The sequence below is a fragment of the Colletotrichum truncatum genome, assembly GCF_014235925.2.
Source record: "Colletotrichum truncatum strain CMES1059 chromosome Unknown Contig_0003, whole genome shotgun sequence".
NCBI classification, from domain to species: domain Eukaryota; kingdom Fungi; phylum Ascomycota; class Sordariomycetes; order Glomerellales; family Glomerellaceae; genus Colletotrichum; species Colletotrichum truncatum.
In genome coordinates this window covers 1880011-1906263 of record NW_027222400.1, presented here as the reverse complement: position 1 = coordinate 1906263, position 26253 = coordinate 1880011, and the positions used below count along the sequence as shown (strand labels likewise).

The 26253-nt window shown below is 53.5% G+C and overlaps 7 protein-coding genes across 7 annotated transcripts; 3 read left to right on the top strand and 4 right to left on the bottom strand.

Annotated features, from left to right (window-relative positions):
• Positions 1–564, bottom strand: CTRU02_205403 (cupin domain protein; the record flags this gene model as incomplete). The annotated part of the gene is made up of 1 exon (XM_036722699.1): positions 1–564. The coding sequence occupies one exon, from the start codon at positions 562–564 to the stop codon at positions 1–3; it is 564 nt and encodes a 187-aa protein (XP_036585596.1).
• Positions 565–1353: 789 nt separating this feature from the next.
• On the bottom strand, positions 1354–3753 carry CTRU02_205402 (FAD binding domain protein; the record flags this gene model as incomplete). The annotated part of the gene is made up of 6 exons (XM_070204550.1): positions 1354–2288; positions 2340–2543; positions 2590–2784; positions 2832–3087; positions 3143–3541; positions 3598–3753. The coding sequence occupies 6 exons, from the start codon at positions 3751–3753 to the stop codon at positions 1354–1356; spliced, it is 2145 nt and encodes a 714-aa protein (XP_070061654.1).
• A 1510-nt stretch (positions 3754–5263) lies between these two features.
• On the top strand, positions 5264–6344 carry CTRU02_205401 (short-chain dehydrogenase; the record flags this gene model as incomplete). Its single annotated transcript, XM_036722697.1, has 3 exons — positions 5264–5746; positions 5924–6031; positions 6177–6344. 3 exons carry the CDS (start codon positions 5264–5266, stop codon positions 6342–6344), a joined length of 759 nt encoding a protein of 252 aa, XP_036585594.1.
• Positions 6345–6879: 535 nt separating this feature from the next.
• CTRU02_205400 (uncharacterized protein) lies at positions 6880–8868 on the bottom strand (the record flags this gene model as incomplete). Its single annotated transcript, XM_036722696.1, has 7 exons — positions 6880–7094; positions 7168–7272; positions 7331–8007; positions 8067–8120; positions 8174–8534; positions 8594–8667; positions 8729–8868. The coding sequence occupies 7 exons, from the start codon at positions 8866–8868 to the stop codon at positions 6880–6882; spliced, it is 1626 nt and encodes a 541-aa protein (XP_036585593.1).
• Positions 8869–14054: 5186 nt separating this feature from the next.
• CTRU02_205399 (C6 transcription factor) lies at positions 14055–17029 on the top strand (the record flags this gene model as incomplete). Its single annotated transcript, XM_036722695.1, has 3 exons — positions 14055–15740; positions 15802–15926; positions 15982–17029. The coding sequence occupies 3 exons, from the start codon at positions 14055–14057 to the stop codon at positions 17027–17029; spliced, it is 2859 nt and encodes a 952-aa protein (XP_036585592.1).
• Positions 17030–19972: 2943 nt separating this feature from the next.
• CTRU02_205398 (uncharacterized protein) lies at positions 19973–21234 on the top strand (the record flags this gene model as incomplete). Its single annotated transcript, XM_036722694.1, has 2 exons — positions 19973–20206; positions 20308–21234. The coding sequence occupies 2 exons, from the start codon at positions 19973–19975 to the stop codon at positions 21232–21234; spliced, it is 1161 nt and encodes a 386-aa protein (XP_036585591.1).
• Positions 21235–21578: 344 nt separating this feature from the next.
• CTRU02_205397 (ABC transporter) lies at positions 21579–25784 on the bottom strand (the record flags this gene model as incomplete). The annotated part of the gene is made up of 6 exons (XM_036722693.2): positions 21579–21605; positions 21656–23869; positions 23918–24638; positions 24718–24812; positions 24861–25519; positions 25574–25784. The coding sequence occupies 6 exons, from the start codon at positions 25782–25784 to the stop codon at positions 21579–21581; spliced, it is 3927 nt and encodes a 1308-aa protein (XP_036585590.2).
• Between the last annotated feature and the right edge of the window lie 469 nt (positions 25785–26253).

The window sequence follows — 26253 nt, the reverse complement described above, 5'->3', positions numbered from 1 at the left end:
TTAAGCACCCGAAGGCTTCACATCACCCATACCAACCCCGTAATCCTCCTTCAGAACCTGGCCCCCGACCTCTAGCGGCTCGCTCTCCTGGAGCACGTACAACATGCGCGCCCACCCAGTCTCGCTAACATTCTTCCAAGCATGCATCGTCCCCCTCTGCACCGCCACGTCCCCGCGCCTCATCCTCCTCGTCTCGCCGGAGTCGAGGACGAGATCGATCTCACCCTCCAGCACGACGCCGTAGTCCAGGCTGACGGTGCGGTGCATGGGGGACAGCGCCGAGGGAGGCATGTCCACGATGCGCATGACGCTGCCGCCCGGGATGACGATGCCGGGCGGGTTGGCCAGGCGTTCCGAGTACGCCTTCACGTCTGTGTTTCCCACGAACGACGTGGGCGTTTTCTCGGTTGTGTAACCCAGGTAGAAGTTGACGTTTCCGCCGACGGTCTGCTGCGGGATCTCGGCGGGGAGTGCCGTGTTGAAGATTGCCTTGCCGTCCGTGGAATGGTCTGTGATGAAGCGCTGGGGGCGGCGGAGGTCGTTGGGAGGAGGTTGAGAAGCCATTTTTTGCGAGTTTGGGGTTTTTCTTTATGGCGACTTGATTTGAGACTATTGTCTTTGTATGATCTGGTTTTGAAGTCTTGGGGATTATATGTGGTGGTACTGCTCAGATCTAGGTGAGTGACGCGGGGGTTCCTTCTACGTCGACCAGAAAGAAATTGGGAGTCTTAACTACCCCATCGAATCATCTCAAAGCTAAATAACCGACTCTCTGATACACTCCTCGCAGCTCAACCCCGCTGCCGTGAAGCTGTTGAAGCAATGCCGGCTCGGCACCCGAGGCATGGCACAGGCTCCGTCTCCCCGCGGAAAGTGGAGGTGGGGCCGCAGTGTGAGCGGGAGGAGAGGTGGGTGGGTGGGGGTTGGGCATTTGCGGGGTGAGAGCGACGGACGCTACCATAGTGCATCTGGCTTGATGAACAACCCCCCGGGCCATTATGCTGGAGAGAGCCCTCACACTCGGTCCGTGGAAATTAAAAGACTTCTTGAGTCAGAAACGTTGCAACTAAGCTTGGGACTGAGTAGTCCGTTAGTTGAAGCAGCGGAAGACTCCGGAGGAGATCCACGATCAAGACCACGGAAACTCTCGTTTCGCGATGTTTGAAACAGTGCCTAGAATATCATTACCCTGATTCTCGGTTTCATAAAACAAGTTGCACATAACGACAAGCGCGGTAGTAGTTTGTAAATAATACAGAGTTGGGTATTCATCAGGCAACGAGGATCGCAGCTCAAGTACCACACTAGACTATGTACATGACCCCAAGGCAATTCTCTAAACCCCCTTTTATCTTACTCTATCCTCCTGCACGACGAGACATTTGGCACGCCGGTCCCTTCGACAACCTTGGCGCTCACGTAATCGTAGATGGGAATTTCGGACAGGAACTTGGTGACGTGGTGCAACGTAGGCAGCTTCTCCCAGTCGTGTCCGTCCATCTTAACGTCAATTTCAGACGACCTCGACACGGCGTGGACGGTGGCGGGCACATCGCGTGCCTCGTTCTCGTGGGGGACGACGCACGCATACTCTGCGTCCGCCTTGCCCGGTTCTCCGACGGAGGGGATGTATCTGTAAGTGAGAATACCATAGTCCGCTTCGCCGCCGATGGTACCGTGCTCCGTCTTGGGGTCGTCTGAGCGCAGGTTCTTGAGTGAGATGTCGACGAACGTGGCGCCCCTCCAGGAGGCCCTCACGCGAGCCGCCGTAGCATGCACTTCGAAGTCGATGTCGCAGAAGAGCTTGGGCATGCCTAGTTCCTCACGCCCAGAGACGATGGGGTCCGCCAGGGACTCGAAAAGCACGGGGAGGTGCGTGCCGTTGATGGATGTTCCATCCTTCTTGACGTATTCAATGCCGTGGATGTACAGACCCAGGTGGTTGTAGCCGCCGCCGCCGAGCCAGGACATGTTGTTCAGTCTGGTGACGGAGAGTGAGGCGGTGCAGACGGTGCCCGGCTCCTTGAAGCGGAAGGAATCCGTGGGTAGGATGGTCTCGAGGAATGTGCGCGATGTGAGGAACTTGACGGACATGGTGGTGAAGGTGCGCTCGAGATCGTTGGGCTGACGGCAGCCGAAAGCGTCCTGGCGCGGGCCGGGGAAGGGGCCGAAGCCGGTGGGCATTCGCCAGTACAGGTCTTTCTTCTTAGACCAGAGCCAGCGGTTGAAGATCTTTGTTGCGTGGTCGTACTCGTCGTGACCGAAGTTGTAGTTTGTGTAGTTCATCACTGGGTTCTGTTAGTACGGCTGCAGAAAAGGAAGTCGTGTGTATAACTGACTTTGAATGGCTGGCGGAGCACCTGGTATTCTGTCCTTGCCGGCTTGGCGGGAGAACTCTTGGATGGTGTGTGCGCGAGTGAGTCGGATTTCTTCATAGAGTTTGAGCCGTTCCGGCACGTCTTCGGGAGAAGTGCCTTTTGGCAAGACGACTGCGAGAGCAACAGCGTCCTCCATTGCCTGACCTGCTCCCTGGCCTTGGTCTGCTGTGGGTAAGCACATGTACTGATGTCCAAGATCGTTGAGACTCACGAGGGGTAAAGGGGTGTGCAGCGTCGCCCAGCAGTGCCAGCTTTCCGTTCGTCCATGTGGACATGGGCTCCATATCCAGCAACTGCCAGACGTTGACCTCGTCTGGGTGAACCTTCTTGATCAATTCCAGTAGAGCGGGGTCAAAGTCGCGGTAGACCTTGAGGAGCTGCTCAATTGAACCCTTCTTGTTCCACTCTGAGGTCTGTTAGTCGTCTGGAGACGAATGGGTGTGGCACACGTACCATCACTTGCAGTCGCATGAGACTCCTCGTCGGGATGGATGCACACAAAATTCAACATCTGGTTGTCGTTGCATGGGTAAATGACAATACGTCTGTCCGTACCGAACCACATGCCGAGCTGGCTGTGCTTGTCAACCAGCGGGGCGGTGATGGGGTCCTGTTCGGCAGCGGCACGAGGAATGAGGAATCGGAAGGCGGCCTTGCCAGAGCGGAAGAGCTTGTGTTCGGTGCCTGTTATGAACTTTCTTGTCTTGGACTGCAGGAATATCAGCTCCGCCACAAAACTCTCGCTAACTACCTGCTGAACTCACGTAGATGCCGTCGGCGCCAATGACGACGTCCGCCTGGATCGTCGTTCCATCTTCTAGTTGCAGACTGCCTTTCTCAGGGTCTGCGCTGACGACTTTGGATGCGACATGGATCTTCGCCGGAGGGCCCTCGCCGTCTTCCGAAATGGCGACATGACGAATCTCGTTGTGGAGGTAGGCGCGGTGAACCAGCTGCCACGGGTGCTGCCATTGGCCTTGGGATTTGGTGATGTCGACATCGAAGCCGCCCTGGTTGTGCTGGTTCCTCTCCTTGAAGTGATTCGCTGGGTTTGCGCCAAAGGTTTCTGCATAGATGCCGAATCTTCTCAGAAGCCCGTTGGAGTTGGGAGCCAGATGCACGGCGGCGCCAGTCTCGTTACTGAGCCTCGATTGTTCGTACAGCTAGGAACACGACAGTCAGTATGTCTCGGAAGAACCGTGGACAGTTATGAGCATACATCAACTTGATGACCCTGCCGGCGGAGTGCAATGGCGGCACTCAGGCCACCGATGCCAGCGCCAACGATTGCAATCTTGAGCGGCTGGGGATAGTCATGGACAAGGGGATTCGATGAGGCGCCGTTAAGGCGCTGGGCATCACCGTTGACCAGCATGGCGCTGAGTTGAGCCTATAAAAAGCTTTGATTGTTTTTGTAAGGATATGAGACACGAGCAGCTTGACTCTCACGATGACGGCGACGGTATATCCAAAGGGGAAGCCCTGAAGAAGAGTGAGTGAGAGGGAGGAGTCGAAGTTAAAAGCGCGCCGAGAATAATGGCTGGTATAAGAGAATGAAATACAAGCCCATGCTGGCTTGACAGAAACGTTGGTATAGGAGGGTTGAAGTGTGCCAGCCAGTTCGCAGACAGCCACCTCAAACGCTCCCGCTCGGCCGTACCCCATAATCGATCGTCGCGCATACTCGGCCCCTCCCTGTCCCCATCGCAACCACCACGGCGTCTGCCACCACCAGACTTCCGTGGATCGTGGCAAAACTGCACCAATGATACTTGTGGCGACATCCCAGGAGAACAAACGAACAGGCGAACGACCCCCGTGTGCATCTACCGTCCCATCGGGACAGCCACAGCTCCTGGAATAGTCCGTTTCTTAGCCGGGGTGCGCATCCCCCGCATTTTGTGCCGACGAGCGGGAGGCGGCCGGAATCATGGCGGGGGAGGGACTAAAATGGAGCCTCTTGTAGCCCTGCCTCTTTCTTTCTTTCTAAACTAGCTTGGGCAGAAGACCTTCTGTCCCGCCCCGGCTTGAAACCATCTGATGAGCTATTGAGCAGTAAATAAGGTAGAGCATATACAGAGCGAAGCAGCGGGATGCCGGCGGGATGACCCACATAATGATTTAAGAAGGGTAGCAGGTGCACATACGAGAAGAGATTAACCCTGCTTGGTGTTGATCTTGAACGGCGACTTGTGATTTGTTCTTGCCCCTCTTAAGTTCGTTGTTGTCATTGTCTCGGGAACTCTGGGCAGCGAGCAAAAAGTTCGGCTTGTGGGGGAGATGGGGGGTGGGGCCCGGGAGCTGTCAGTCAGCGCTGACATGAGGACGGATATTAGACAAAGCGACCACCAGAGACGTTGCAAGTCACAGCCATTTCTCCCTTTTTTTAGGATGTAGATGTCTTTAGTCTTGCACCTCGGCACGTTCCTGCCACACTAACATAGTAGACGCAGAATCTTTTAGAGCGGGCAAGATGGAGCGAACTAATAACAGAGGTAGTCCCTGCCCAGCGGTTCCTACCTCTTGCTTCCCCATAGGTTGGGAAAAAGGAAAAAAAGAAGGAAGTAAATAAACTATTCCCCAAATTCGGTAGGTGGCTCGAACAACCGTGGATCCCTCGGGACCCGTGGCCCCGTCCCGGTTTTTACCATCCCCTCCGCAAGACTTCGGGCTCCGGGAGTCTACCCCGCCCCGATACCGCTCCGACACACAGTAAAGCCGGGGCCACCACCACTACCCCTCTTCACTCAATCGTCACAACACCCACTCCCGGACCCGGAACCATCTCACGTATACCCGCTCCGTCAACCGTCTTCAACTTCCTCAGCCCCATCAATTTTGCAGCCAAAGAAGAAGAAAAGGAAAAAAAAAAAAAAAAGGCAATAATGGCACCGATTCCCACCGCCCTAATAACAGCCAGCAGCGCAGGCCTCGGCGCCGCAACCGCCAAACTCTTCGCGCGGAACGGGTACAACGTGGTCATAAACTACGCCAACAACGCCGAGCGCGCCGAAGCCCTCGTACAGGACCTCCTTTCAGAGTCCCCGCTGGCCGTGGAACAGCAACGGTTCCAGGCCATCAAGGCGGACCTCTCCAAGAAGGACGAGCTGGCGCGGCTGGTAGAGCAGGCCGTCGTCGTGCTGAGCCGCCTGGACGTCGTCTTCTCCAACGGCGGCTGGACGCGCATCCGCAACATCCAGGACCTGGACGACAACGTCGACGAGGAAGACTGGGACCGCTGCTTCAACATGAACGTCAAGTCGCACCTTTTTCTCATGCACGCTGCGCGTCCGCATCTCGACGAGGCCGAGGGCGCCTTTATCACGACAGCCTCTCTGGCCGGCGTCAAGGTTAGCGGGAGCTCAATGGTGGGTTTTATTTTAGTACATTTTGTTTTATTCTTTTTCTGTTTCCCGGCAAATAACTCCGTCATATTATCCCACTCTTTCCGTCTTCGGGTGAAGTAAACCCCCTCACGCCTCCCCCCTCGAGACGGAAAGTTGGTAGTTCATCTTGTTCTAAACCTCAAAACTGAAACCTCCTAGGCCTACTCCGTGACGAAAGCCGCGCAGATTCACCTCGTCAAGGCCCTGGCCGTGGCAGCGGGTCCCAGGATACGGGTCAATAGTGTATCACCCGGTCTCCTTTTGACGGTGAGTTAGTTTTTCTTTCTCCTCTCTCTCTCTCAACAACCCTGGCAGAGCGGCAGCAGCAGCGCCCACACAAACCTAACCCACCTCCGTCTGCCCATTTCCCAAATGACATGGGCTCACTGTTCTTTTTTGGCGCCACATGCAGGAATGGGGGCTGCAGTTCTCGGAGGAGCAGCGGGAGACCGCCCGTGAAAAGACTAGGCTCAAGAGGCTACCCACCGTCGACGACGTAGCGGACCAGGTGCTGTGCTTCGCCAGAAGCAGGAGCGTCACCGGCGCCAACGCCGTTATTGACGGGGGCCTGAGTATCTGAGGGCCACCTCGCACCGAGAGAGGTAGGCCTTCTCACAGGCAGCACTATCCCCTCCCTTCCCCCCTCCCCTAGACGCAAGGGGAAAAGAGAAACAATCAACAGCAGAAACCAAGGCCAGGAACCCGGACAGGAAGAATGAAATGGCTGGGACGGGACATGAGCCAAGGATCAAGCATGATGGGGCAGATGCGAGCTGTTCGCGCGCGGCGCACTCGCAGGAGGGTCTGTACCTCCCCCACCCACCCAGGTGGTGTCGGGTAGGGGGTCCTCCCACATCCCGAAGGGGGTTATCAAAGGGAGAAGGGTGAAGGTTAAAGTAGGGCCCCAAAACCGCCGTGTTTGTAAAGAGAGAGAGAAAAAAATATATCAGCCAATTCCCATACCGAAACGCCCATTGCTTGCCATGCGTGTATCGTATGCGTCGCGAACTGCGTGCCGTGCGTGTATGCGTGTGGGTGCAGTTCGTCGCAGAAACCCAAGAAAGAAACAACAAGCATCCTCGACAATCACCTCGACCATCACCACTCCGAATCGCTTATTCTCCAACCTCCCTGTCTTTGCTCCAATGGATATACGAGACGATGGGCCACTTCCACGACTCATGCCTTACCAACCTGCCCCAAACGAAAAGCGGCACCCACATGACCAGCACAGCACTCGCGATCCCCGCCATCGCTCCGAACGCATTCACGTACCCGGCATCTTCGACCCACGTATTGGTATAAAACGACAACAGGAAACCGAAAAGGGCTATGGCACAACCGTAAAGTCAGCTCTACCGCTCGAACATATCGGACGAAGATACAAGAATGTCGGCACTTACACTTGAAACCCATCACTGCCAAAGTGATTTCTCCTGCCACCGGACGATACGCGTCGATCACATATACGAGGGAGATATTTGTGCCCTGAGAGATGGAAAAGGTCACTAAAAACTGTTAGGAGCGAGCACATATATCAAAGGGCCGCAAAGTGGCTCGACCTACAGAGCCCTAGGCCAATGGTGGGACAGATCCAGTGCAGCTGGTTCTCGATCCCGACGCCGTACAGCACAAGGGCCAGAGGCGTCGTTATCATGGATATGACCATGCCGGGAAGCCGCATTTCTGGATACCTGATGCCGCCGTTGCGCCTGGTGAACCAGTCGGCGATCTTGTCGCCCAAATGGCCGCCGGCCGGGATACCGAGCAAGGCGCCGATAATACCAGAAACGAAACACAGACCGATCTGCCACGCGTCGAATCCATATGTGGTGTTGAAGGCGGAGCTAATATTGGAAGAGACGGCCACAAGGAAGCCAACAGCCAAGGCCTGCACCAACGCCGCCCACAGCACAGGCGGCAGGATAATCAAACCCAATGGGCGGAGGAACAGCTTCAGCAGGCTCTCCTCGGTCATGGTTTTGTGGAAGATCTTCAAGGATGACAGGTAAGAATTCTTTTGGGAGAGTGTGCTTCTCGCTGGCTGCGAGACAAGTTCACTTTCGGACCTCGTCGAGCCGGGCTTGCTGCCACCTATCGACTCCAGTCGATTCCAGTTAGTGGCATCATCTCGGTCGTATGCCGTCTCGGGAAATGTGAAGAATGCCAACGCAAGGACAACACCGATCAAGGCAGCAGAAACTTGGTATATCACTCTCCAGTCGTTGTTTACGGTTATAAGACTGCCAGGTAATCGGTTAGAACAAGTCGGAGAGGAGCAAGGTTTGCTGAGACTACTAACCCTGAAATCACCAGCCCAAAGCCAACTCCAGCAGAGAGAAAAGAGGTATAGAGGCTGCGCTGTTAGCTAAACACCCACCACACCAGGTCAGTCTTTTTGGCACTTACGCCATAACGGTTCCTCTTTCGTGCAGAAAGAAGACATCGGCAATGGAAATAGGGGCGATGGTCTCTGCCGCGCCAGCCCCGAATCCCATCAAGATACGACCCGCCAGGAAACCGGCGTACGAGTGGTCAAATATGAGCCATATTGAGCACGCAAAGTAGATGGCGTAGCTGGCGATATAAACCGGTCGTCGGCCGTACTTGTTGGCCATGGGCACCCAGAAAAAGTTGCCAACGCCTTGTAGAAGCGCGGTCGTTGTGAAAAAGTAAGCAGTCTGCGCGATTGCAAACGAGAGGACTTCATCGTCCGTTGCGGCCGCTGGAAAGAACTCCAGGGCCGTCTCCAAAAGTGCTATCGATGGTCCTGCCACCGATTCTGTCAGAGACCCTCCGCTGTGCGATGGGCGTTTTTGTCGAACTCACCAGCTGCAAGAAAATTGCACATCATCATCGCCACACAGATCAAACCCGCCATGTAATACTTGTACCATTGTGGCCTACACGAGTCAGCCAAGAGCCCCCTGTGGCTTTTCACGATCCCAAACGATTGGAACCTACCAATTCAAGGGATCATTTGGGTCTGCGGATGGCCTTGGGATCAAGATGACCTCGTTCGTAGCCTCATCCCGTAGACGAACGTTTCCCAACGTTCTTGCCGGTAGCGGCTCCCCCCGTTCCTCTCGTGTAGTATGATTCATCAGTATGATTGATCAGTGATGTATTCGTTGGGGGAAAGTCGAGGCGATGGGATGGCCCCCTCGTGGGAGGGTCCGCAGGTGAGGATATGGAGACCTTCTGTGTTGCGACGCTCTTTGCAGACGGATGGTACGGAAACTATGTCAAGACCGGCCGAGAGCTCGGGGAGTAGTAAGACTGACTACTGCCCGGCTCGAGGACGGCCGTGATCGATGAAACAATCGAGACCTGGGCCACCTGCCGTGTCGATCGTTCACCGTTGTTGCATCAAGGAGGGGGGCTAGATAGCGCGTGGTTCAATGTCACAACCTGGCGAGACACCTAAGCTCTGCTTTCCTCGGCACAATACTGACTGGATTGTGTGGGGAAGCAGGGGACTGGGAAAACGATGCCAGACAAGATAATTCGTGGCATCTCATCAGGACAAGGGAGGAAAGGGGGCGGTCACAGAATTCGTGGCCCATCAAGCAGAAGCAGAATGCAGTTGAGGAAACAGGTCAGAAGTTACAAGCCCAGCATATCTCAACCTGACGTCGCAGTCCACCGAAGAAAATATTATCCAGCGATACACCCAGTACAAAATGGTGGAGGGCTTGGGAGGGACTAACGATGGCATGTCTCCAGGATGTATGGGGATAAGAGACGGGCCTAAGCAGGAGATTGTCAGGCCTCAACCCTGCTCACCGATGCAGCACACCAGATGAGTGCAATACTTGGCAAGGCATGGGGGATAGAAAGAGGTCGACAGGGATTTAGGCGCAGCGGCCACTGTCTTATCCGCAACTAAGGGGGTTTTCGGGTTTAGGGGGCAAGTTCCACCAACAAGCCTTTTGCCAAGCTATTCGACATGGAAGAACCGAAACATGACCAGAAAGAAAAGTAATTGGTGGGTTCTGTAGGAACGCTAGCGTGGAAATCAGATGAGGGAGGAGATGAAATGATAAAAAATGTGAAAAAAATAAAGATAAAAAGGGAGAAAAAACGGACAGTTGACAGCCGTCTCAACTCCGAGATGAGAAGGGAATGAAAGCCGACTTTACCTTGGGGGGTTCCATGGCAGGAAATGCACAAAGCAGTCGTACGTAGTAAGCCGGGGACAAGCGCACTCTCGGTGTAATGTAGTGCCTTTCTTCATTCGAGAATCGAAGATCGAAGACGGAATTCCCTTGTGTCTAGCCAGGTTCGCCCCCGCCGCCACCATCGCACACGTAAGGTGTCAGTCTTTGAATAGGTCCAAGCCTTGCTAGAAGAGCCTCAGTGGGAGGAGAACTCGGCGTTGCATGAACCACGCACAGGACACAGTAAACCGTTTTCGGCCATCTGCTCCGCGCTCGATCCACGACTTTTTGGAGACTTTGTGATATCTGTCACTGTGTGTAAGAAGACTACGCATCAGCAAAGTGTGGCTGGCTTGTGCTTAATATGGGGGTTAAAAAAGGGAAAAAAAAAAAAAAAAAAAGGCAAAGAGGAGACCCAGGCCTAAGGTAGCATGTCTCGTCTAGGACGCGCAACGCGCTCCCCACGCATGATTCCTTAGTAGAGGCCTATCTTGTTGCTGTGGACACTGAGCAAACATAGGTATACATGAAAACATACGGCATGGATCCAGAGCCAGAGCTTTGGAGGCTGCCTCTGTGGTCCCCGAAAGTTGGAGATGATGGAACGGATGACTGCAGCTTTCGTCCCATAGTGTTTGTACTTTGTAATGTACAGCTACAGGCAGTACATGCTACATGCATCACTGCATGCACGATGCGGCGGAGAGCGCCGTCTCTGGCAAGTGAAATCTAGACGACATGCAGAGGTGTTATCTCGTCACCCGCGGACCGAGGGCGAGACTCGGCAGCGTAGGCGTGACCATCATCTTGCCCATGCAATGCATCTGTCGACATTTGATGACAGGCGGAACAAGGTGCCCGAGATGCAAACTAGGGTTCGAATCCGTGGCATGGGCGGCAGACGCGCCGGTATCCCCTCGTCTTTTCAGCGGGCTCGATAGTAAGGAGTGTTTCATAGGACGTTTCCCCGACCTCAGAAGCAGCGGGTAGAAGAAGGTTCATCGGGCGGCCGCTGTTTCTGTTCCTATTCCTAAATGACCATCTCCGCTTCTGGCGCCGGTGTCTCGAAACAATGCGAACTCGTCATGGTCCTAGAGCGGATGGGGTCTTTCTAGACAGAGGCCGCGTTTGCTTATGTTCAGCTTGCCCCAGACAAATGCCCCTCCCTCTTCAGGTAAGGCAGAATTCAAGCTTCATGCCATGGCTCCATGGACTGGCAAAAGATTAGGGTTACCGGGATGCGTTTGACATGACTGCAACGGGGGGACTGCTTTCGTCATCCTGCGACCAGTAAAGTAGCAAATGCCGCTGGCCTGTCATCTGAAGTTGAATTTGTCTGGAGATTGCGCGCCAATGACGGGGCCATGTGTCGTTAAACGTCCACTTTCGCTGTATTAGTGTTTGTTGGTGGAGGAGACGACGTGGAATCAGAGATGCAGTTATCAGATGCAGGGTGAAGGATTAGAGGGGAAGGGACGGGGGGCCAAGCTCCTAGTGGCATGTACTTTGGGTTAGCGGTGGGCACATGTACCGTTCATGATACAAGACTAGCACTGCGGTACGCAGGCGGCAAGTACCGCGTCTTAGCGACATGCTGCGTAAGTGTTCTAGTCAAGGGTTCCATCATCAAAATTAACAGAGGGAATCTATCAATAGCGGTTTAGTTCTTCTATCAATTCATGTGGGTCCTTCATCGGAGTATCCAATGCACCTTGCCTTTTCGGGATTTCCGGACAGGCTTCTAGGATGGCACGGATATTAGAGCCTACGTAATGCTCCTTTCCCTTTTTTCTGGGGGGGTCCAGTCCAATGGGAGTCCTCGTGATAACGCCCTGGCACCTTCTTTTTTTTTTTTCTTTTTTTTTGCCAGTGGTGGTAGGGACCTCGACCAAGTACTTCCTTCCACAACACATTCACACACACTCACTCAAGTCCCTTATACCCCAGCCAGGGATGGTGTCTGCACTAAGGACCTGCAGGGGTCCCTGGATCACAGTGAGCGATGTTCCCTATTGGCATGCAGTAGTGTACTTTGTGCGCTACACGCCTCCAGTCACTGACCTTTCCGCGGCCGGGGTACACCACGTCCCCGTCTGCTTCTCCGTCACCGGCCAGCGGAGAGGAGGATTCCGCCCTTGGACTCAATGACCTCCACTTGGATTGTTTTTCCTTGGGGCAATCACCGCAGATATGGACGCCGTCGACGCGGCGGTGAATGAGAGAAGAGGGTAATTGACGCCTGGGTTGCCCTACTGACGCGCCTTGTTGAGGTTCATGAGTCAAGCAATCAAGTCGATTGGTTTTGCCGCATCATCCTAACCGAACAAACGCGCGACAGACAGGGTCGCCTGGCAAAACGATGATCCTCTCTATGTGATCAGGAGGTGATCCACGAATAGAGTTGATAACCGCTGCTTACAGCCTTCTAGACATCATTGATGCCCTCCCTCAGCAACCAGGTCCAACTAAGCGCAAGACCACGGGTTTCACGGCGGATACTTCTTCGGGCGATCTGCAGATTGTCTGATTTGCTTCCATGCGAGTGGTTCCGTCCAACCATTCCATCCATCCACATGGCAGAGGTTGACAGTTCGGATTCCTAACCTATTTGGATATCTCTGGGAATGGTCCGGGATGGTCGTCTGATGCTAATGCCGGCCCTTTCAGCCTCACGACTGCATCAAGGACACCTACCGAGTGTTGTATGCTTGAATCAGATTTCGCTTTTGGCAGTATAACTGCCAGCTGATGTTCTCAAACGGCGTGGAGAGAGCAGTAGCACTTCGGTCGTCTGGCAGTCCTCCGCGACGTCGATGTCGTCTCAGTGTGCTCGGCCGTTGGAGGATCCTTGCGACGCCTCGGCCGGGATCCAGGTCCCATTTCTCCAGGCGCACTGCATAACTCCAGACCTGGTCGTTCCACCAAATGCAACCAACGACCGAGTTTTGGGTTTCGAAGCTCTGGCACCTCGAGCCTTTCCCTTTTCAGGCCCAGCGCCGGCCAGAGGATGACGAGGCCACCCCCGACGCTGTTCTGTCGCCTCCAAGCATGCGGGCTTAGTAGGGGCCGCCCTCGTTGTGGACTTTGATTTTTGGCTGTCATGGTACTGTGGTAATATAGTCACCTCCAGCAGCCGACGTAATTACCATGTGGCGCTGATAATAATACCTTGAATAATACCTTGATTGCCTGACGCGGCACCTTACCACCCTCTCCAGGTTGGCCATTCTTTGAAGGCTGGCCTTGTCTAAAAGCGTCCCGCAACGAGCCGCAGTATATTCGCATAGCGTCCTCGAGCCCACGTCTACGCCCTCATGCGCCTCCCAGAGAGTGATGAGTGTTGCTTCCGGTACGTACTCTTTCTCTGTATAGAAGCCTTTCCACCCTAATTCTTCCTCCCGACCTTCCCCCTACCTTGCCTTACATTACCTTACCTTGTCTCCCCGACCTACGGGATACCCTTACTCTCTCTGCCTTACCTACTGTCTACCTACAGTACTCCGTACCTACAGTACCTACCTGCCTGCCTGCCTGCCCTTCGCCTTACCTTTAAGGCTACCGCCCCGTCCCTCGATACACATACGGCTCCTCTCCAGCCAACCTAACTGACCTAAGCTAAAGCCCACACGCCCCAAGCAACAGGTCCTAGTTCTTGTCTTTGCGGTCTTGGCAGCAGCCCGCCCAACTCACGCCGCTGTGTGTACCTTGACCTACAGTACTAGTAGTGCCTGTCTTGCTGCACGTTCGCCGCTCTTGGCTTGGCTCACATTTCCTTTTTACCTCCTCTCCCGACTTCCTCCCACATCGGGTGTATCCTTCTCTAGCGAGGCAGCAGAACCTTCTTTTTTTTTCTCCCTTCTGCTATTGAAAGATTTTGATTTCCTGCCATTTCCTGCTTGCCGACCCCCTCCGTCCGTACGGCAGCCACCCAACTCCCGCCTCCCTCCGATCTCTGGTACCGCTTCCGCCCCCCGTCCGGCGCCGTTGGCCAGCTCTGCGGCCAATTGCCGGACCCGCTCCGACGTCACTATCTTCACACATCAAGTCAAAAACCCCCGTTTTTTCTCAACAAACTGCAGACTTGAACCCTTTACCCCCGGTATCAACGAGCCTTCATTGCCGACTTCCGAATGCAGTCCTCTAACAACAATCCATTGGCATCGGGGCCGTCTCCCACAGCCACCATTGTTGTCTCAGCACCGAAATACCTTCCTAGTGGACCTTCACAATCCGTCTCGCCAACGCCGGTGTCGGCATCTCAGCCTAATCAGCAATCATATTCCACGTCTGTTCCCGCCAACCAGAGTCATGCTGCCACCGCCAGCCTTTATCAGTGTGCGCATTGTCAACGAAGGTATTCTCGGCCTGAGCATCTGGCGCGACATATTCAGACACATACTCTTGGCAAGCGGTTCGCATGTCAAATATGCGGGAAAGCTTTTGCACGGCAGGATCTGCTGAAACGCCATGTCACTAATCACGAGAACGACAATGACCCCAACAAGAAGAGACGAAGGACCGACACGTCCCCCGGTGCTGGTCGTGTCTCTCACGCATGTCGGCCCTGCGCCACTGCTCGTGTAAAGTGCGAAGAGGTCAAGCCGTGTACACGGTGTCGCAACCGCAATCTGAATTGCGAGTACTCCACGACCGAGGCCGGGTCTGCCGCTGCCATGCATCTCCTTCATCTTTCCGCCAACGTCAACACGACAACTTCAACACCCGGGTCGCTAGCAACATCACCATCACAGTCCGCCTATGACAGTAGCCCCTCCGCAGCGTATCAGCAACCTCCTCAGCAGCAACACATGGGCATGCCAAGAACGCACATGAACAGTCAACCAAATCAAGGGCACCACGTCAAGTCGGAAAGCGGACAGTTGACAACCCCGGAAAATGGCATGGATCAGGTCTCCGGTGGTATACCCATTAATTACGAGATAGGTGGACAAAATGTCGATTTGACTATGCCCTTTTCCGACTTCTTACAAAATGTTATTTACGAGCCCGAGCTGGATGCATCGAGAATGGCTGAAGCGCAAGGACTTGCCGTCCTGGACTTTTGCGACAACTCAAACCTTGAGTTAAACGAGGTCGATTTCGGCCTTCTAGACCACTGGAACATGGACAACGTTGCCAACACTGGATCAAATCAAAGCTTTACACCACGGACCGACGATTCTATCGACTTGGTGCAGATGCGACAGGCGCTGGTCAAGGTCTGGACCGACTCACCATGGCAATGGGCACCGAACAACAAAGATTCTGGGTACGTCGAGCACGGTAACTTTTCGGTACCATCCGGCGACACGACCAGTGCGGCCTTTCAGGAGAGCCGCAAGAAACACGCCAGGATCGTCAGGGACAAGCTGGACCAATCAGGACGAGACCAAATTCTAGCCATTGTCCTGCAGACCTGCAAGAACGACAGCATCATGACCCGGGTCGCCTCGTCGTTCCCGTCTCTCGACGTCATGGATAGCTTAATCCATATCTACCTGGCATCCCACTTTTGCCAAACATCACAATGGATTCACCATGGCTCGTTTTCCATGAACGCTCAATGGCCCGAATGGCTCGCAGTGGCAGCGGCAGCTGGGGCTACCTTTACTCCCGTGCAAACCTTGCGCAAGTTCGGGTTCGCCCTTCAAGAGGCGGTCCGAGTCACCATCCCCGCAAGGTTCGAGGATGCAAACACCACGATCAAGAACCTGGGTCTGGTCCAGACTTTGATTTTGGGTCAGGATATTGGCCTATGGAGCGGGAACCGACGCAAGATGGAGATTGCCGAGTGTCACCTGCTGATTCCGATCACTGTAAGTAAATATTCTTACCGGCCTGCCCGTGCGGGATTTGGGATGCTCATGCCGCGAACAGATGATGAGGTATCGGGGCAAGTTCCAGCGGGCATCGTACCCCCTAGTTGAAGTCAGCATGTCTGACGAGGGCGAGGTCTTGGAGAAAAAATGGAAGACCTGGTGCGAGCGTGAGTCGTGGAAGAGGTAAGCTTACAGGCCCCCCGAATCTGGGATATCCTTGCGCTGACACAAAACTAAGGCTACTTTTCCACTGCTTCGTGCGAGACGCTCAGACTTCCATGACAACCCTCACCAACCCCTCCATGTCGTACTCGGAGCTCACGCTGCCCCTCCCTGAGGCCAAGGAGTTGTGGTTTGCGAAGACGGCGGCGGAGTGGAAAATGCATTACCTGGAAAGGACTGCTGGACAAAACAAGCGACCCCCCTCCATTGGAGACCTGTTCCGCGACATCAACCTCTTGGCGACGACCCGCCAGAGGCTGGATCTGCAATTCGCAATTTCGATATACCTGCACGGCTATTGGGCGCTGATTCTCGAGTACCTCCAGCTTTGTTCCGTGTTGCGCACCCGGACTTGGCTGAACAACACTGGAGGTAAATGTGAGGACGTGCTGCGCTCAAGGCATGCGGAGCTCTGCAAAGACCTGCAGGGCTTCCTGCTGGTCACGTCGGACTGGCACGAGATGCTCTCCACACAGGAGAGCCTGGTGCTGCACCTCCTCATGATGAACCTGCACCTGTCGCTCAACGACCTGCAGCTGTTCTCCGGAAAGGAGGGCGAGGACCAGGCACGCCGGGTCTTTGGCGACCTGCGCGAGTGGTCGCAGAGCGCCGAGGCTCGTCAGGCCCTGTGGCACGCGGGTCAGGTGCTGCGGCATGCCAAAATGTTCCCGCAGGGCCATCTCAAGGACTTTTACGCCGTGGCCGTCCACCATGCGTCTCTGGCAGTCTGGACCTACGGCGTCGTCACCAGGGCGTCCGGCAACAAGCCGACGCCACAGGCTGGCTATGAACAGGAGAACGTGTTCCTGGACGGCACGGAGTCGACCGTCGTGCACCGCTTCATCGGGTTCAACCAGGGCCGGCCGGTGATCCTGGGTCCAATGAGCCGAGCCGGAGCGATGGAGGCGTCGGTTGAGGACCCGAAAGCGTGCATGGAGGTCGCTCAAGAGATCCTCCGCGCAAACTTCCGCGACTCGACCGATGCCCACCCGCCCATTGTCGAGAACCTTTGCCTTTTGATCAAGCAACTGGGGCACGCCGCTTGGGCTGTTGACATGTCATGAGATTTTTCAAAGCAATGTCTTTTTACTTCATGGAGCATCACATCTTTTTTTTCTTTTACATTTTCATTTCAGTGTTTCTACTTTCTCTGACGGAGTCTAGAGCGGGCAAGGCGGACGGAATGTATACCCACGTACCAAAAAAAAGCAGTCTTTTGGCGTGTCTGAATATGAGGGTGTGTATGTATGTATGTATGTATATGTGTGTGTGTGTTGGTGTGCCTCGCTACATGAGGCCACCCATTCGCAGTCATAGTTGCATCAGTCGTAATCGAACGACTCGAGCGACCCCAAGAATACAACTTTTTATTGCGGAATCCATGTCACGATTCGCATCGTCTTACGAACTCTCTCTCGTCTGTAGTCATTAGTTACTCCACTGACTCCAATGTTATGCTTACTCCTTAGGCGGTTTGCCAGGTCTGGACCGGAATGGCGAGGAACCATCAACCTGGCAGCCGGGCAGAATATCTATCGATCCGCCCCCTCCGGTCCCCCCCCTCGTGACGCTTGGAAAAAGCAGCTCGGAAGAGCCCCACACAGGCAGTGCTCTAATTGAGTTTTGCGCGTCGAAGGGTTCAGGGACATCCCGACCAAAAAAATTATTGACAAGCGGGATTTCCGCTCTTGGGAAACTTATCGCGGGCACATTACATGGTGGTACATAGTAGCAAGACGAGAGTGCCCTCCCTTCTCCCCCCCCCCCCCCCTAATATTAATGAATGATGTTCGAGGACCCACGCGGATGGATTTTAGTATGGAGGTTTCCTTCGCTGAAAGTGACACGGAAATTACGGGGCATATGAGACTGGTTTTTTTTTTTCTTTCCGCTTTCCTTCTTTTTTCACTATCGACAGGCTCCGGCATAGCCGATCACGAAACTGCTCTTCCGCGACTTGTTCGTACAAACTCCTCCCCCTCCCCCCCCCTGACTTGCCTTATAAGGCGAGCGCGGAGGTACGTGCGTCATGCTCGCCCTCCATAAAGAGGTGTGTGTAAAACGTATTCAAAAAGGTTTTGGCACTAGGTCCTAAACGGTATGATCCTGGTTCGTTCTACTTAATATGCCGCGAGTCATTATCACCCGCGGGATAAAGCTCCTACGTACTATTAGTATAGTAAGAGAATCAACCCCCAGTTTTATGGGGACGTTGTCGGGTTTATGAAACAGCGAGAGAAAGGCTTACATGGTATAAGCCCCCCCAACCGGCCGTCGGATCGGGTCGGGTCGGGCGAGAAAGTGAAAAGTGAGAAGTGGGGGCCGTTGTAACAGTGCTCCGATACACTTACTATGTAAGTTTTTTTCCTTTTCCATTTTTCTGGTCCTTTTTTTCCTGACCCCCCTTTGGTGTGACTGCGATGTAGATGAACCCAAACTGTCGGTGCCGGCGGCAGCGAATGAACCCGAACGCGAGCGGATATGCTTTTTTTTTCCTTTTCTCTTTTCTTTCATGTGGGGGTTTTCCGGCTCTCCTGTACCCCGCTGGAGAGCTCCTTGTGTCAACATGGAGTTTCGACCTACTGCCATGGGTGTAACTGGCTTGAATCTGCCTGTGTTTCTCCCACTCCAAGAAATTTTTTTGCGAGAGTCTTAGCTCTCTTCTTATACTCTTACTCCATTGCCATCCATGGTGCTGTCTCGTTTACGGCTGGGGTTGTGTTCGTTGGTAACACGACCGAAGCAGATACCCAAACCTGGCGATGCCAAGACGTCCTTGAAGCTCCTCTGAGGATGTTGCGGAGCTCATGGCTGCCAGGCCTTTCTGCTTAGTTGGTTAAATTGTGTATAAGCTATTCTTATGATCAGGTAGTGCTGCCATGGACTTAGTATTTCAGAAGACCGTTGTTTTTGTGTTCACGCCCTTTATTGAAATCTATTTGATAAGCGATAGAAAACACACTTTAACAACGCCACATGTGTGGTGCTTCGTTTCTGATAGCACAAGACGTATGTATACTGGATCGTTTAGCATCTTGTTATATAAGACCTAGAGAAAGCGGAAGAAACAAGTGGCCATAGACAACCATCGAGAGGGCAAGTCTCGCCTTCAGCGTTGTTGATATTTATCCTCACTTTCAAAATCCAAGGCCAAGTACCGGAAAATCGGCCACAAAGCCAAACACATTATCGAGGGTTAGGATTACCTAACACAGCGGTTCCGGAATCTGGATGACACTCATCTCATAACCCTCCTCACACCATCAAATCAGTGAGCGAAGCCAGGTCTAATCAACTCGACACTCGCTTAATCCACACGGCTGTTGAATCTTTGAATGCACGCAAGCAGATGACCTTGTCAAAACAATCATCAGACTGTACCAAGGCATCATCTCAAAAATGAAGCTATCGCGACATGGACGCGAAACAACTGCCGGGCCTAAATCCAAGCAAAACCTAATGCAAGTCCCGAGCCGTCGTTACCTGTCAATCGGTGCTAGCGCCCCACTTTTGACAGCTCGGGAGAGGCCGATCCACCGGCGACCACGTGGGGCGTTCGATAGGGGTTCGGTGCTGCTGGCCCCCCCAGGGAGGGTCCCTTCCAGGGCCGGTCTCCTAACCTGTCATTGGGCGCAGCCACGAATGGAAATACACCGATCCCGTCCGTCGTCCAACACAATCCACCCCAGCTCCGAGTAGACCCTCGTCCGGCGCCTCTGCGCATCCAGGCACAACAACATCCGCATTCACTTGAAGGGGCTGCATGTGAATCTGTAACGTGACAGGTCCTTAGTCCTTCGTTTTTTTTTAGCTTGTGTCACGAGTTACAATCCGGGGGAGACATTTGGCTCCGCGAATAACAAAAACAACGGTCTCGGACAAGGCTTCGAGGTTTACTCAAGCTCTCAGCCCCCGCCCCGCGACATCCGGCAGACTCTAATCGTGACAACCTCACTCTTTCAACACCAGAAAAAAAAGACGCAAAACTGCGAGGCTCCGACGCCGTCATGGATTCTCTATTCGGACCTTCCCTCGAGACGCGTACAGTGGCAATCGTGGCCACGACCGTCGTCACGACTCTCTCCCTCGTCTCCCTTGTCCGGCTCGGCCTGTACCCCAAATGGGGCACCGCCATCCCCAGCCCTCTCAGGACAAAGATCCCCGAGCTCACAGGCGATGAGATCAAAAAGTTGCCCTATCGCCCTGATCATTTCCCCGGCGCCAGGGACGTCAACACGCCGGTAAGTCACTCCTATGTCCTCCATCTGTCGCTCCCCGCCCCATGAGCCCGCAACTGCAAAATACACCCATACACACAAGATAGACAAACTGACATTAACAGTATGGCATAATCCGCGTCTATGAATGGGGCCCCGCCACGGGCACCAAGGTCCTCCTCGTCCACGGCATCAGCACATCCAGCATGACCCTCGGTCCCATCGCCCACGCCCTCGTCGCCCGTGGCTGCCGCGTCATGCTGTTCGATCTGTTCGGCCGCGGCTTTTCCGACGGCGTCGGCGACCTTCCCCACGACGACCGCCTGTACACCACTCAGGTCCTCCTGGCCCTCGCCTCCTCCCCGCTCGCCTGGTCCGGCACCGACTCCATCCGGGTCATAGGCTACTCGCTCGGCGGCGCCGTAGCCGCCGCCTTTGCCGTGTCCTTCCCGCACATGGTCGAGAGTCTCGTGCTGCTCGCCCCGGCAGGCCTCATCCGCGCGGAAAAGTTCGGTGCCGCCGCGCGCATCACGTTCCAGTCCGGCCTCGTGCCCGACAGGATCCTCGCCGCCATCACCCGCAAGAGGCTGCAGAAGCCGTTGGCGGCTAAGCGGTCCAACGCCGTGGAGGAGGAGATCGATCCCGTGGAGGAGATCGTCGACGTTGCCGCGGCGGAGGTGTCTTCTCCCGACGGCGGCGAGGACGCGCGGGTCGAGTTGAAGGTGCGCGACTACGTCTCCTGGATGGTTGCGCACCACGGAGGTTTCGTGCCGGCCTTCATGTCGTGCGTGCGATACGCGCCGCTGACGGGCCAGCACAAGACGTGGCGTGCTCTTGGCCAGAGGAAGAAGCGCACCACCGCGGTCTTGATTGGCCGGACGGACGAGGTTATTGATGTAGAACAATACACGAAGGACGGGTTGCCGTTGTTGGGTGGGGAGGAAAATGTCTTGTGGAAGGTTCTCCCTGGCGGCCATGACTTTGTTATGACCAAGACCGAGCACATTGTGCGTGAGCTGGATGCATTTTGGGGTATGAAGGCGTCGTCATAGAATAATCTGCACGATATGGAAAGCTGGAGTAAACGGTAGAGATACGGGGGCAACTTGGGATACGCGTGGCATTTAGACGGTTCATTTATCAGGGGTTTTTTTTTTCTTCTCTTTTCTGGCCCCTTGGCCATGTTTGACTAATCTAGTCTCTAGTTTATGGGCTTTTCTCGGCAATGTACAGCGGGCTCTCTTTTGAGCAGCGAGAGTATTCTAGCCCCAGTTCTATCACAACATGAATGATTGTTACACACACACACACACACACACACACACGCTTCCCAGAAAGATGAGCGGGGTATTCCAGTTGCCACTCTCCTATATATTCCCGTTTGATTCCCACACGTCTAGCGGTCGAGTGCCTGGCTGTGACACTACAGACATTGTTAGTAAAAGTGACAGTAATTGAATAATGACAACTTACCATATGCCAGTATACACCCTTTTTCTTCAACAACTCCAAATGACTGCCCTTCTCCAGGAGCTTGCCCTCTCCCAGCACAAAGATGATGTCCGCGTTCTGCACAGTCGCAAGACGGTGCGCCACAACAACCATGGTGCGCCCCTTTCCTGCTCTCTCAAAAGCAGCTTGCACGAGTTTCTCGGACTCGGAGTCGAGTGAACTCGTTGCTTCATCCAGAAGCAGAATGTTCGGGTTTCTGATAAGCGCGCGAGCAATAGCGACACGCTGCTTCTGACCACCAGAGAGCGAAACGCCTTTGCTGCCAATGTCGGTGTTGTATCCCTCCGGAAGAGACACGATGAAGTCGTGGATCGAGGCATCACGACACACCCGGTGCAGTTGCTCATCCGTTACAGCTTTATCATCCACACCTAGTAAGATGTTCTCCCTGATTGTGCCTTGGAAAAGCGTGGCTTCTTGAGCAACCAAAGACAGGTTCTTCCGGTATTCATAGACGTTGAGGTCGTTGATATTCTTTCCGTTGCAAAGAATGGCGCCTTTGTCTATGTCGTAAAAACGTTCCATGAGCGAGATAATGCTCGTTTTTCCACAGCCGGAAGCTCCAACAAGAGCAGCAAACTGTCCTTTCTCGATTGTTAAGTTGAGCCCCTTGAAGACCGACACGTTTCGTGTCGGATACTTGAAATGTACATTCTGCAGCTCGATCTTTACGCCTCCTTCAGTATCCGGAATTCTCTCCGTCGCCGGGATAATATCTTTGTTTCTGGAATCCCGCATGTTGATTATGCGATTCGAAGCTCCGGTGACTTGTGCCGCATTGGGTCCAAAACTGAGACTTTGCCCGGCCGCCTCCGCACCCTGAATCACGGCCATAAAACAGACGAAGAACACCTGGGGATCGTATTCTCGAGAGGCAAGCAATCGACTTCCGTACCAGAAGATTAGGGCCTGGCAAGCCATTGACACCGAGTCCGAAAACCCAAAGACGAAGCTGGTCCACCTGGCCTTCTTAAAAGCATGGGTGACATGGCCCTTGAGGAGTGTTTCGTAGCGAAGACACGTATGGTCCTCCAGAGTAAGAGCAGAAACGGTTCTGAATGCCCCGATAGATTCGGCAGCAAATTTTGAGCTCTCTGCAAAGACCGCTGCATTCATCTTGTCGAACTCAATCTCGTACTTGAATCGAAGATACCCGGAGACGAGACCAACAGGCATTGTAACGAAGAAAGCTACTAGCGCTAACTTCCAGCCAAACGCGAATGCGATGGCGATAGCGCCGATGACGTTGAAGATGGCGACATAGACCATTGCCATGTTGAGTCCGAGAAGCTCCTCTAGTTGTTTGGGGTCTCCAGCAACTCGAGCGGTTAAGCTGCCGTGTGCGTTCTCCTCTTCGTCATAGAATGAGGTCCGCTGGAACAGAACTGCCTCGAAGTATTGTTGCCGGTATGTCGAGCTGATGAAATGAGCCAGATGTGTTGACACATAGCCCATGAAGAAGTAGGACAAACCGATTCCGATCGCCAAAACTGCCCACATGAGCGACCAGAAGTTACTGTCGCTACGAATCTGGTCGGGAGTCTTAGTTGCGTTGAACACGAGAATGACCTTGGCAAACAGCCAAGCCTGCAACGGTGTTCCTGCCGCAGCACATGCAGCAAATATCACCGTGAGGATGCATAACAACCATCGATCTCTCTGTTCGTACAATAACCGCCCAAAACTCTGGAAGATATTACGGTTTACCGCAGCGTCCTTTTGATGCGTGCTGTCTGCCTCGGATCTTGCAGCGCTCTTCTCGCGGTTGAGAATTGTGCCCATATCTTCTTCTTTGGTATCTGAGTCACTGTCTTCCACCTGATCACCGAGGGATAGCTGCTGGGCATGAACTAGACCGTAGTATACGCCCTCGTCGTTCTCGAGCAGACTCTCATGCGTGCCTTGTTCGACTACCTTTCCCTTCTTGAGGACAACAATTCGATCGGCTTTCTTAATAGTAGACAGACGATGGGCAATGGTGATTGTTGTACGGTTCTTGGAGACCTTGTCAAGTGCGGCTTGCACGATTCGCTCTCCACGAACGTCAATAGCACTAGTGGCCTCGTCCAAGATGACAATTTTGGGTTTTCTGACAATGCTTCGGGCAATGGCAATTCTCTGTCGCTGGCCACCTGAGAGTTTCGCACCACTATCTCCAACTTGAGTGTCATATCCCTATTGAAATCAGTGTTTGTAAGTCTCAAGGTGTAGGAAATCACTCACATCTGGCAAACGATCAATGAATTCGTCGGCGAAAGATTCTTGACACGCTTCCCTCACAAGCTCTCTCTTTTTCTCCTCGGGTGCATCTTCCCACTGAGACCCAATCAACCCATATGCGACATTCTTGAATATAGTGTCGTTGAACAAGAACGGCTCCTGCTGGACCAAACCGATCTGCGACCGCCACCATTTCAGATCAATGCGGTCAAGGGTTTGGCCGGAAGTAGAGACCGAACCCTTGAGTTCGATAGCTGGACCGGTCTCCTCGGGTTCTGGCTTGTTATCTTCGTCATCAGAGTCTTCCTTGCCCTTCTTCTTGTTCTTCTTCTTGTCGGCCTCCTTCTTCTTGTCCTTTTCGATCGCTTTGGCTATAACATACTGGTCCTGCAAAGTGTACCACCGCTCTATCAGACCCACGATAGTACTCTTGCCAGAACCAGAGGGTCCGACGATGGCTGTCACTTTGCCAGACTCGATCGTTAGGTTCAAGCCGTCCAGAACCTTGACGTGAGGTCTGCTAGGATACGCGAATGTAACATCTTCGAATACGATATCGTCGTTGGCTGAGACTTGCGGTTCTTTGAGTTCTCCCTTGTCAGGCGTGGGGGCATCAATGACAGTGAGAAATTCGCAGGCCGCTACCATTGCCTTACTGATAGCCAGCAAGGGTGTGCTGATACGCTCAAGGGACATGACTGTCAGCATGACAGACATGAGCACACTGGAAATTCGTCAGAAAGAACTGTAGCATTGTAACGTAGCTCCATAAAAGGATACCACTTTAAAAGGATACCACTTACATGATTACTTCGCCGACGTTATTTACTCGTCCGTCAAGCCACGATTTTGTGCCGTACCAGAATGCAAGACCGAAGGAACCGAAAAGTGCAAAGAACTGATTGAGATTAGTTGATATCTTCGTTAACAATTGTGCTCAACGTACGATCAGGCCAAATTGGAGAGCCATCAGTGGGGCAGTGAACTGGCCCTTCTGACGGGCAATTTCAACCCAGCGAGCATATCTCGACGCGATACGCTCTTCTGCACCACAAGCCGTAACCATTTTGATACTTGCGAATGCCTCGCTAGCGACAGCAGATGCTTTTCCTTCTGCCCTGGTCATCTGGGTATGGCCTTTGACGATAAAGGGCAGCAGAATGCCCAATACCAACAGGATAAACAAAATGACCGACGCGGTGACTAGGGTCAAAGACCAGCTATAGATGAAGGCGATAATGACGGCTGCCCAAATTGTGCCGTTGAACTCGAGAAAGACACCAAGCTTTTCAGAAATTCCGATCTGCAGAGTGTTGGCAGTGGTAGTAATGGTAGCAGCTGCGGTTCCGGCGGGCATCGAATCAAGGACATGGATGCTCTGGCCAAAAAGGCGCTGGAGATAGTGTAAGCGGATGGCGGAGGACAGCCGAATACCAATCATTCGGAAGGCGAACTTGTTGATATAGTTCAGAACGAAACGGGCCAAAAACAGAATAAATAGATAGAGAGATTGCCTGTCAGCAATTCTCTTGAATTCAGCCTCTGTGGTAGTCGTGTTCGGAATAAAATACCCATTAAATTCGTTGACAAGCTGCCCAAAGATGACTTTATAGCTAGGTCAGATATCAACATGGAAGGTTAGCAAGGGATATATCTTACTGTTCATGAGGGGAAGCGTGGTGCCAGCAGCGATTGAAGCGAGGCCAGCGGCGAAGTACGCGAAAATGTCCCATTTTGTTGCGTACGTGAAGACACGCAGGTAATCTTTAACGGTTGGTTCCCTCTCGGGCCTCATTTTTGCCTCGGGAACTGGGTCTTCGTTCTGCTTGGTGGACTGTTCCAAAGCCTTCTTTTCGTCGATGCTGGCCATCACGGGTGGTACGCTGTCCGGTTGGACAGTCTCTTTACTAATAGAGTCCATACTGCTTTGGGCCTCGATCCGTATGTCAAAAGCGCATGTTCTTCGAAGTGGTCGTGTGTTTGCAAAGGGACAATGAAGTGCTTTTCGTAAATTGTAAAGTGTTCGAATTAGGATCAATGAATAGGTGCGAAAGGAAGGCACCGGTCAGGTGAGCACCTCAGTTATGGAAGGGATTTAGGATAGGAGCTGAAAACAAGAAGAGAAGGTACTCAGAGCAAGATTATGCATCAACGATGGTATATATTATATCACAAAGACAGGGCAACGCCACATCTTGTAGGAAAAAGATATCTTTTTGATGACGGAACACGACCGCCACAAGTCAATGGCAGCTAGTCGAGCACCCCGTTTGATCAATCCTTCGTATTTCGTAAAGCATCTGCAGGTCTCGTACTCTTGGCTATTGAGACCAATCAGG